The 12171-nt window shown below is 40.0% G+C and overlaps 1 protein-coding gene across 2 annotated transcripts in view; it reads right to left on the bottom strand.

Moving 5' to 3' along the window:
- The window catches only part of LOC130162246 (protocadherin-15-like), a 162871-nt gene that overhangs the window by 17708 nt on the left and 132992 nt on the right, over positions 1 to 12171 (bottom strand). The window contains exons 30-35 of one of the 2 annotated variants that reach the window (XM_056365903.1): positions 11766 to 11996; positions 11309 to 11397; positions 9347 to 9523; positions 8680 to 8898; positions 7275 to 7283; positions 5980 to 6090 (exon numbers count right to left, since the gene is read on the bottom strand). In XM_056365903.1, the coding sequence (XP_056221878.1) occupies positions 5980 to 6090; positions 7275 to 7283; positions 8680 to 8898; positions 9347 to 9523; positions 11309 to 11397; positions 11766 to 11996 (836 nt within the window). Of the gene's footprint in view, positions 1 to 5979; positions 6091 to 7274; positions 7284 to 7356; positions 8899 to 9346; positions 9524 to 11308; positions 11398 to 11765; positions 11997 to 12171 lie in introns of those variants that run through there. The other variant, XM_056365902.1, reaches the window with a different exon arrangement.

Genomic DNA, 12171 nt, shown 5'->3' with positions numbered 1-12171 from the left:
GAGCGGGATCTGTTTCTGGTCTATCTGACTGAACATGTTGGCCACAGACTTCTCAATATCCGCAATGTTTTGGATGTTCTTTAAGATTCCTTTCAGCTCTTTTCGGGGACCTTCGGGCTCCACGGGAAGGGGCGGAGGTGGTGGTCGGAGGGACACGGGCCGCAGAGCTGGTGCCTCAGAGAGTGATGGGAGCACGAAGGTGGATGGACGCAGGAGCGAGGGCGACAAAGGAGGAGGGAGAGGTGGAGGTGGTGGGGGAGGAGGAGGAGGTGGAGGAGGAGGAGGAGGAGGAGGAGGAGGAACCTGCTGTTCTGCATGGTTGGAGTGAGATGAAGCAGGAGGGAGAGGAGGTGGGGAGGAAGGGTGGTGCAGAGGAGGAGATGGAGGAGGAAGAGGAGCAGCTGTGGGAGGTGGTGGAGGTGGGGGTGTTGGAGGAGGTGGTGGTGGTGGAGGAGTTGAAGGAGGATCGGGTATGACCTCTAAATGGACCTGAAGTCTTTCTTCCACGCTCTGATTTCCTGTTAAATTTGCCCCAAAGCGCCGCAGCACAGGAGGAGTTGGCTTGTGACTAGGTGGAGGGGTTCCTCCATCACTATGGGTGACAATGATACTCGGGGGACCCTCCTTAGTCTGAGCAATTGGGGTATTATGAGTGGGGGTGTGCTTGTGATGCTGAGGAGACTCTGGGAAAACAGAAAGTAGAAGATCAGGTGACAAAGATCCTCGTGAATCTCTGTTTTGCCTTTGTCTCATTTCCTGGAGCGCCTGCTGCTCAAACTGTCTGGCTTGTTCTTTGACGGTCAGCTTGGGTTCCAGACTTGGGCTCCCCATCAGGTCTGAATCCAACCCACGGTCAAATCCTGAATCCAGACCGGCGTCTTTACTCTCCTTGAATTCAGCCTTCAGAAGCTCCAGCTCCCACTGCACAGGATCCATGACCACTTGGCGTCTCAAGGCGTCAAACATCTCCCTTCGATGTAATCTTGATGGGAGAGTCCAGCTGTGTCCACCTCCAGATCCCCATCCACTGTCACTACCGCTGTACCCACCGAACCCTACATCACCCCCAGGGGAGCTGAGCCTCAGCCAAGCCTCTCGAAGCCCTTTCCTGGAAGGGGAGAAATTCCCAAGTAGGTCTCTTCTTCTCTGGCTTCTTCCAAGAGTCTCTGGACTACTCAAAGTCCCGTCCTCATGGTAGATGGGATTTTTGATAGTCAGGGGGTTTTCATCAGAGAGAAAGGTGATGTTGGACTCAGACTTGGGCAGGTTGTTGAGCACCCCTCCGTTAGCAACACATTGCCGATGAGCAGCAATCGCACGGGTCGCAAAATCTGAGATGAGACGTTGGCGGTCGCTTTCATCCAAACTGCCGCCACTCCCACCACTACCACCACCACCACCACCACTGTGGTTTGACCGGCTGGTACTTGAATTAGGAAAAAATGAGAAAAAAAAGATTGAATGAAGGAAGAAATTATGAAAGAATTACAGACAAAATATGAGGTAGAGGAGTGTATAGTGAATCGGAACGATGCAGAAATATGAATGAAAGCTAAATGAAAAGGAAGAGGGAGATGCAGACTGAATTAAATTCAAATCAAAGAGCAGTAATGCACAGAATGGTAAAATGCAATGTTTCATAAAGAGAACTGACAACAGAGGCTAACATAAAAAGGTGGTAGAAAAAGGGAGATAAAACAATACAATGTCAGCTAGTACTGTTGTTTGATAAATGAAATGAAGAGAGACCCTACATTAACAGATGAATGAGGAAGGGGATGAGAGGAAACAGATGAGGGATCTTAAATGAGGTATACAAATTTTATTTCTGTGCTGGTTTTACTAGAGGGGCAAGAGATGAAGCAGGAAAAGGAAAAGAATGCAAATAGATTTTATGTATGCTAAAAGTGCTGCGCTACAAAGATACAACTGTATCACAACTATAAACAACAGCAGATCTGCTGGGGCAGGGATAGACAACTGTGTCCCATGGAGTTCTGAGAGCATACGCATTTCTGTCCAACCTAAGACTGATTTTCTTGCATAGTTTGGGACTTTCATGAAACTCTGTAGACTCCTGATAATCCATGGCTATCATGCTAAGTCAACCAATGCAGCTTTACCAGAGTTATGATTCATCACGACCTGCCAAGCTACGCAACTTTGCTCTACGATCTACCAAAGCATAACTTATCCTGAACATAAAACAACAGTAACCGATGACAAGCACAACAGACACAAGCACAAAACTAAAAGCAAGTCACAGCATTGTGTCAAACTAGTCACACGTGAAGCAATTCGCTATCCTACTCACTTTTGTCTGTCAGCCCTGGATAAAGGTGGATGGAGGAGAACAACAGAACAGAAGATGGACAGCAGTCAATATGAGAACAGGATAAGTAGAGTGATGAAATTCCAACAAAGAATGATGTTAAAATGTTCAAAGTTGTGAAAGTTGAAGAAGTTGAAAATATCTTTGGAACATGGCAACAAATCATGGTTAAATATTAGGGGAACACTGGGGTGAAATTTGACAAGTTTTCCAATATTTGACAAAGCATATTCCACATTAATTCATCCTGGGATGGTTGGTTGTGCATGACTGCAGTTTTGTGTTATTGCCTTGTGTTACTTTTATGATACACATTCACACCTGGCAGATGCCCCATCTCAACAGAGCCATGTACTCCTGTCCAAAGGGGGGCAAGTAACATTTCTAAATCATTTTTTAGTGCTTGACTGGGATTACAACTGGCAACCTTACAGTCACAACTTGATTGCTATACCCCTATGGTTGATAGAAGATTAGTCTTGGCCTTTACTTTGTCTCACATACAAAGTATGTAGTAAGTATTCAATTTTCAAAACGCTCATCAATTTTGGAAACCCATTCAAAATTAATTTGACTGCACAGTTGCTTTTCAAAGTAAATGTCGAATTGTACCCGGTAATGTTAAAATGATATTTGCAAATTTTCAATATAATTGTGAATGATACTTTTGTTTGAGTAGTCCTTTGACTAAAATAATTAGGACTGCATACTACACAGTATATTGTGTCAGTAATATGTTATATCATTGAAACTATATTGCTAGATTAGTTTAATTTATTAAAAAACATGCTTCATTTAATGTGCTGCTAATAATAAGTTAAAGAAAACTTAATCTTCAATACGTAATTGAAAACAGACATTAAAACCCAAGTCTGTCAAGACAACAGCCAAAGGTAATTAAAAGAAGAAGAAATGCCTTGAAAATCAATCCACTGAGCAGTTTGATAATGGACCTTAATTATGAATGTGCAAACTTTTGCACTTTGCCAGGTTTTATACTCTTTTGGGGATTATTTAGTCCCTACACCACTGCAGTGATACAGAGCATACACACATACAAGGATTACACAAGACATACTAAACACACACACACTTGAGCACACAAAGACCTTACCCACCACAATTAAACATGCTTTGCAGCTTATCAATAAAATTAATTATCGCCAAGGGTGGTTTTTCTAAATTACGGGCTGCATTTATTTCAATTATCTCATATCCAAGTTCATTTCCGCACACATTTTTCAGAGAATCATTCAGGCTGGTTAGTCTAACACATATACCCACACACACGAAAAATCACACAGTTGGAAATCCCTTGTTGTCATTTGGAGATAGTTCCTACCATCTTGCATATGAATTGCTCTCATGTTAATGGGAGTTGGGAGGCATATCAAGGACAGACAGGAAACCAGTGATGCATGTAATTCTGATAAGAGTTCCTCTCAACTTCCTCTTAACGCTCCAGTAAGGAGAGTGCATTGCCTTGAGTGAGTTTGTGTGTATGGGTGTGGTTGTGAAAACTTGCAGATAAAAGTTACTGCGGTGCCTCTATTAGACTCTTGTTTAACTAAAGTAACGCGTATCAGACCAGTAGAAATTGGCAAGAGGATAAATTAAACAATTTGCTAGAAGACACACAGGAACAGGGGAGCTGCAATAAGTGGTGAAGAGAATGTGACTAACTTGCACAATAATATACAACTTTCTGAGGCATGCATGGAGAAGATGTGTAACAATGTCCTTCAGCACTGATAAAAAGGACATGCAGGAGAGAATTAATAATAAGTTAAATTAATTTGTCCATAATCACGAAAAGCTTATTTATATTGCCTCAATTTACTGGCAATGGTCAAATATTAGCAAATATTATGCATAGCAAGTATTCACAAAACTCATACTGCAATCTCATGTGAAAGTTGATTAAAAAAAAACATTCTTGAAGGAAAGATTTGGCAGAAATCACTTTTAGACATTTCCATACAGCCCTGAACACATATATGTTTTTCTTGAGATTACAGTGATTACAGCATTATTGAAAGCCAGTAATCGATGTAAATCTTGAAGTGCACTTGAGAGGTTGCACTCAAAGAGAATATTGTTCTGTTGGCAGATCGGTGACCTTCACTTATCGTTTGTGGAGTGAAGACATTGGTATGCATTACAACAGGCGAAACCGACATGGAAAAAGCTGAATGTCACTGAATTTAGTGAAGATAAAATTGCCGGGTTTATCTACAGCTGTTAATGCATTCAAAAAATCAGAGCTTTGTTTGGTGCTGGTCTGATGTGGGGTCACATGGCCCTACTTGATTAATCCACGATTGTGTTGCCTCGGCATAATGTTTCTTTGGCCGCTGCAAAAATGTGAAATGAAGGAAATGTGTCTAGACTACTAAAAAAGCCCTGAAGGCCACATTCACAAATGTCTGGTGCTACTTTAAGACACATTTCGACTCAATAAATCCTTGCAAAGGCACCTAGCGTAAGAGTGATTTGGGAAACGTCAACTAAGCAGGTCAAGTGTGATGAATCAACAAGAAATAAGTACTGAGTAAATAAGTCTTATCATTTATCTATTTGACACAGAATTGGCTCAAAACTTTGACCAGTTAGTTTAATTGCCAAGCTACATTGGCAAAGCCTTTAAATATGGTTGTTGAACAAGTCTGTCGATGATGTGGGTGTGTTGATCAGTGACCTGGAGAACACCAGTAGTCCACTTCCCTCATTAATGTTGTTTTGTTTACTCACTAGCTACACACAGCCAGGGGTAATTAAATCAATTGCACCACAATGCAGTTAAAGGGAGTAAAAGACTTATTGTTTGTTGATTAGTCCATGTTTATTTATGACCACGATTTTTGCACTGCTGCATTCTGGTTTCCGCTACAAACATCTCTGTTGGTGTGATCACTTTCACTTGTTCAGAGGGTTTTGATATGAGCTTGATGCTGTAGATGGAGTTTATTGTTGTGTTTAAAGGGTTGTGGGTGGTGCCCTTTATGACATTTTTAGTGATGTCTGCATTATTTCCTCCTCTTATTTTTTATGTGTGATATGGATTTATGTTGTTATTTTCCATTTCCTGATTGCTTCTGGTTTGGATTAATGTTAGTGTTTTGTGATATATTGATTTTGTAGGAATTCCTACTGCTTGGTTTTGGATGTTGGGAACTATACATTTTTTGAACTGCATTTTCAAATTGTGTTACATGACCTAGCACAGGTGTAATTTGTTTGTTCCCATCATAAAATGTGGGATTAGACATCTAGAAATCAAAAACATGGTTTTATTAATAAGTAAATTGTATTCAAATATTCATATTCTATCCTTGCCTTCTCATTTTCAATGCATGAAAGAAGTAAAATTGGGAAAATATTGGATTTATGCTTGACCTCAGCTTTGTGAATAATAGCTTTGGTCTTCAGAGACTCAAAGATGCAGGTATATTTGCATTTTCCATAGCGATACTTAAAATTTGGGGAGGTGTAATGTTATGGGACTGACTGCATGTATGAACACCACCAAGCTCCCAGAGTACGACAAGGCACATCGCCAAAGCCTGGAGTTTAACAACTAGAGAAATATGAGCTAATGCCTCTGTTTTGGCCCATCAGTGTAAATGCCACTTTCACACTTCACTTACATGGCGTTGTCACCCAGCTCTTCATATAAGTTGTTGGCAGTGCCTCCCCCAGGTTTGCCTTTTGGCAGTGCCATCTGGATACGGGCTGTTTTGGCACATTCTGCCTGGCGCCTGGACACAGCACAGAGGAGACACAGAGTTGGATATCTAAAGTTACAGCAAAATCCAGACCTTAAAGAGTAGTAAAACAGTCATAATGAGGGCAGGAGGACTTTTTTCTTTGTCCAAAAAGTCTTTGGTTTGCGGTTTCAAGTCAACCGCCAGTACATCCGTCTGTGCTAGTCCTCATGCCAAGTACTACTATTTACTTGTGCATGTTCTGAAAAAAATGCAATAACAACAACATACAGTGTATATATATATATATATATATATATATATTTTTTTTTTTTTTTTTTTGCCATTGTACAGTACACATTTTACATGTACTAGCCATGCCAGCAGCATACCTCTGGCAATGTGAGCCCACCACTTTGTTCCAGGCTGAAATGTCTTAACAACTATTGGATGAATTGCCATTAAATTTCATACAGACATTCATAGTAGCCAGCAGATGAAGCCCTCTGACTTAAGTGAGTCCCCATTTGCCACCAGCCTTAGCTGCACTCTGTGTTTATTGCCTAGCAAATATTTGTATGCTAAAACTAAAACTGTAAAACACAGCAGTAAACTTTTAATTTGCGAAATATACCTGAAAGTTTTTGTTTAATGTGCCTCCCTGCATAACTTAATTAATGGTAAAGTGAGACTATGTAACCTATATGTTGAACAGTGTCCACTGTGGCATTTACAACATTGAATTTACATCCATTTTTTTGTAATATTGTCTTGAAACAGTTGCTTTCAACAGCTCGTGGAATCAATAACCATCCAGCGTTAGCCACTGCAAGCTATTGGTGACACCAAAAAGGTTCTAGAAGCAAAACTGCTGAGCAAACTGGCAAGGGCCCAGACTCCACACACACACACACACACACACACACACACACACACACACACACACACACACACACACACACACACACACACACACACACACACACACACACACACACACACACACACACACACACACACACACACACTAATAAAAGCATTGGCTTTGGACATTTACTGATCCCATGTTCTTCAGGATTCATTTGTTTGATTGTCTGCTGTCCTTCCTGTTTCACCGCCCTTCCTGATCTTATTCATTTTATTGTACATTGACAATCAACAGATTAATCACAATGAAAGGTGTTTAAGACATCTATGACATTAATATTATAGCGTGGGAATACGAAAGCAGTACTCACTCTTTGAATCTGGTGGTATACAATCGATGCAGCAGATGAGACAGAAAAAGATTAATGATTATTTGAACCATAAATCACACCATAAGTCATGTTAGCCAAGTTTACTTATTGCAATTTTATAAGCAAAGTCAGGCAATTGGTCTTCATTACAGTCATTTAACAACAATGACTAGTAATTATTATGCTGATGATTACTACACTGTTTTTCTTTCCTCAAATCTCCTCTTCTCCCCTCAGTGTGTCATTTGTCTCTCTCTCTCAGCAGGATGAGAAGCTCTCTCCAAAATGCACTGATCCAGTTTAAATGTGTGTGCGCACTTGTTTATGTGTGTTTGGGTGATGGATGAAATTAATAGCCTTTCACAGTGGTTAGCTAAACAAACTATTAGGATTGGCACTGTGGGACAGGCTGCCATGCTGAATCATCTAAAGAAGTGACTGGCCCAGGTGATAAAATGATAAATAGTGCTAAAGGACGTCCTGTGGGAAGAGAGTGTCAGCTCTGTCAATTTGTCTGACTGTCTGCCTGCTCTTAAAAGAAATTCATAGGTTTTCTGGATGGCTCGTTATCTTTGTTACTATTCCCTAAACTCAATCATTATAATTAAGCAGCACCAACTTGATGTTGCTGTATAATGGTTTCACTTCAAGCACATTTACATCAGTGGCTGTAATGCCCAAACCCAGAAATCACACCAAAAGTACATTACAATGAACACTATCAACTTCAAAATATGAGATCTATTGCTGTTCTGCTATAATGCAATGCAGTAGATTTAATAGCTGCCTGCAATAATCCACCTCACTAGGCACACAGGAGAAGTAAAAATGGACACAAAAAAGGAGAAGCTGCTGTGCATTGATGGGCTGTTGAGATTTGGTAAGGACTGACACATTTGGGAATCTGTCTCTCAATACTTTACTGCCTCCCTATCCTATCAGTGGCACTACGCCACAGGCCCATTTGTTTCTAGTGAGGGTGTCAATCTTTAAAAACTAGTCAAGAAATATTTAGTTTTACTTTTTAAAAAGTTATTTAGTTAAATAGCTGAACAGTTTTTAGCAAATGTTACCCAAACAGGAGTAAATAGTGCATTTGTTGGGCACTATTTTCAGCTGTGGATGAATTAGTAGTAACAATAGGGAGTATTTGTAGCACCAGGAGGACAGTGTGTGTAGGAATGATTTAAATTAAACTACAGTTCCCATGTTCATCATAATGAAAAAACAATAGAGGTCCTTGGCACAGAAGAATAGGAGTATACCAGGCTTACTACACAGGTCTTAACTGCTACTAGGATTCATTTGAATCTGTTAATAAAAACAACAGTACAGAATATCTAACTTGAATGATTTAAGTTTTACTCCTAAAATGTAAAAAATACCACGCAAAAATCCTACTTACTGTCTGTAAGTGATAATAACGATCAGTATGGCAGGGACACAGCAGATGATGATAATAACTGCCAGAGCTAACAGAGCCCCTTCTGTGTAGCCTACAGCCTGCACAGCTTTCTTTACACTTGTCACCACTTCGGGGGTGCGGATCTCCAGAATCCGTCCACCAGGAGGGAGGAAAGGCTGGAACTCTTTGTTGATGTCCAAGAGTTTGCCGTCAATAAACCTTGGGATGAGAAACACAAAGATGTGACTGAGACCGCGCAACGAGCGAGTGTTAATGCGTGGTGGTGAAGGGCCGAACTTCCTGCCAGCTAGATGTCAAACAGTCATCCAGTTTGACACCAAGAGCACACAAACAGATGCCCACTCATTTATTAGTATTACCAAACTCCTTACCCTCAATGACTCTTAGTTAAAATAAGGCCTGACAAATTTTATTAAGAACTTTTCTTCTTGCATGGATAAGCTGCCAGAGAGTACTAGACTGCCTTCAACAAAATACATGAAAAACTGAGTCAATGGCGGCACTCCAAAAAATTAATTGAAGCCAATTAATTTAGGTAATTAATTAATCGTGATGTAGGTTAGGGTAGGACCTGTCCAATTTTATGATATGGCTTTTGGAGAGCTGCCATTTTACTTTTTCGTGGATTTGTTGGCAAAGTTCTTACTTGTAGAGCTCCTGTCTAGATACTGCTCTATTTGTCAGAGGGTCGATGGCATAAATCATGAGGTCCGACTTGGTGTAGTCTTCCTGCTCCATCCCATCACCATGGCGATGGGGCCCGATGGTTTCCACGACAACCTTTGCTCCTGGTATCTGATCCTCGACGTAGCGTTCCAAAATGCTGAGGATTAAAAATAACACATTTTGATTGATGGGTTCACTCACACTCACACACTCACACACACTCAAACACACACACACACACACGCTATTACATTATGTGTACGCATTTACAAAAATATACCTCATGCATGTACTTAGACACAAAGCCTTCAAACTCCAGTCACACCACACACTAGACAAAGACACATACCACACACATGTTTTACTCCAGCCTGTCAGCTTGGCACACTCGTGCTGTGCAATATTGATTTCTGTCCCCCAAGAAACACCTGCTCACAGCAGGTCCCACTAATGTGTGTGTATGTGTGTGTGTGTGTGTGTGTGTGTGTGTGTGTGTGTGTGTGTGTGTGTGTGTGAAAGACAGAAAGGGAGTGAGGCGGAGAGAAAAGACTGTGAAAAGTGCTTTAAAACATTATTATCATGTTATACTGTACGTGTGAAGCAAAAGAAAGCAGCAACCTGACAGAGCTGCGGTACAGTGTTTGTGTCTGTTGCTGCAGAAATGCCAACCGGTAACTGTGTACATGGGAACAATATCATATCATATAATGAATAATGCATTTTGTGTTTAATATTTAGATCTTCTGTTCCTTAGACTGTGGACGGAGATAACGTCAAAATAATTCCTGAAACAAGTTGAGTCTCATCAGAACATAGTCCGATTATCTCACATTGAAGCTGCTGCACTGTGGTATGGATGAGGTCATTTTTTCAGGCCTTGAGCCCAAAATGTTTTGAGCATAACATACCATATTTAAGATAGTGTATGCTGCCTCCAAGAGACAGAAGATGAGGGAAGAGTGAAAGGAGCCAGCTGGTGGCAAAGGTAACAATAAAAAGTAACACACCAAAAATCAGCATTGGCCTTAAAACATCAACTCAAAGAAGCACCTTTAAATTCCAATGCAGACTAAAGAGAAAACACCATTTAAATATACTAAAATATATAATGAACTACATCTATATCCAGAGCTTGGTCATTCATTATTTTCATTACACCAATAGGGCCATTGTCTGCCCTGTAACTGTTGGTCGTCTGATGCCTGTCCTTGTTACAGTCCCAGTGTGGGTTCTAGTTCAACACAGCACCCGCAACATTATTTTTACTAGGACACTTCATTATGATAATAATACTATTTTTAAATGCAGTACTGTTTGTGCTCTTTATTTAGTGTTGTTGATTTCCCCATGGTGGCAATTACAGCTCAAGTTCTTCCTATGGAGACACAACATAGCTAAATCAATATGGAGGAATCATAGACTGGTGTAACTGTATCATCTAAAATGGCATCAAATCAAGGTTAGAACTTAATTTCAGTACTGTATGACTGTAAGTTTATTGTACACCCTATATGATATGAAACTGTGACTTTTTCTGATCTATTACTGACTTTTCAGGCAGGCAGTGAGAACATGTATATGGACGACCAGATGTGTTCCTCACCTGCCATATATATATTGCTCCACTGTTCTATGAAATCAGTAGAGCAGTGAGTGGGCAGATGTTTGTCAAACAAAGTAAATATTATATAAATGTTATATAATCAGAGGGTCGATGGTTTAACAGACAAGGTGTCCATCAATAGTTTTGTGCAATGTTGAACACAAATTGCATGTAGTTTAAATAATAACATCAGTTCTCTTAAAAATAAGTTTGATTGTCATCAGTCAGGGTACATGTAGTACAGCCATCTTAAGGCTATAGATGATTTATTTATACATTATATATAAAAAAAAATATATTTAAAAAAAAAATCTAATCAAACAGTACAATGTACCTTACCTGAGAAGCTTGTCTTTGTTTTTCTCCACATAAGTTGGAGGGACATTTGATACAACCACCTGCATGTCCAGCTGGTTCACGACTGACACCTACAAAATAAATGCAAATGAAACTCATTTCAATTAAACTGAATCACAAACAGCATGGTCAGCTCTGAATTATGTCACTAAACTTCAGCAGCTGGTACCTAAACCACTGGAAAAAAGTTTTGCATAGGAAAAGACCAAATTTTCACTCTGGCCACGCTTCAAGTTTGTGCCAATTTGAATTTGTTCTCACTGTTGCATATTTATCTACTTCAAGGACAATCTGGGATTGACAATAACTCCCATTGCAATGAAGTGAAATCATCTCGACTTAATTTGTTTTAAGGAAAATGTATAATATTAGATAAAATAAAGCTCCTTTTAAGAAATGATTATAAACCTGCCAACATTGTCAAAAAATATATACACACCACTATCTCCGCTTTGCTGCTGTGTCCTTGACCATAGTTGTCCGTAGCAACCACCTCAAACTTAAAATACGACCTCCTCATGTTGCGGTACATGATTGCCGTCTTCACTACACCGCTGTAGGGTTCAATGACAAAGCCGTTTTTGCTGTCTTTTGTGTCTTTTCCAGCCTGAGGGGGGATGATCAGTCGGTAAATCATTGAACTGTAGTTGCCAGTGTCTTTGTCCACAGCCTGGGGAATGAAGAAAATAAGACTCACTAGAGTGTATCATTATTATTATCATAATCACACCACCACCGCAATATCATCATCATAATCACTATTATCAATAAATGTCACCTTCATGTGCACAAATAACACTGTGATCAATTCATTGTTGTGATTATCACAATAACCAATTCTATGA

The sequence above is a fragment of the Seriola aureovittata genome, chromosome 21 (assembly GCF_021018895.1).
Source record: "Seriola aureovittata isolate HTS-2021-v1 ecotype China chromosome 21, ASM2101889v1, whole genome shotgun sequence".
NCBI lineage: Eukaryota > Metazoa > Chordata > Actinopteri > Carangiformes > Carangidae > Seriola > Seriola aureovittata.
This window is presented reverse-complemented; position numbering and strand designations above follow the sequence as displayed.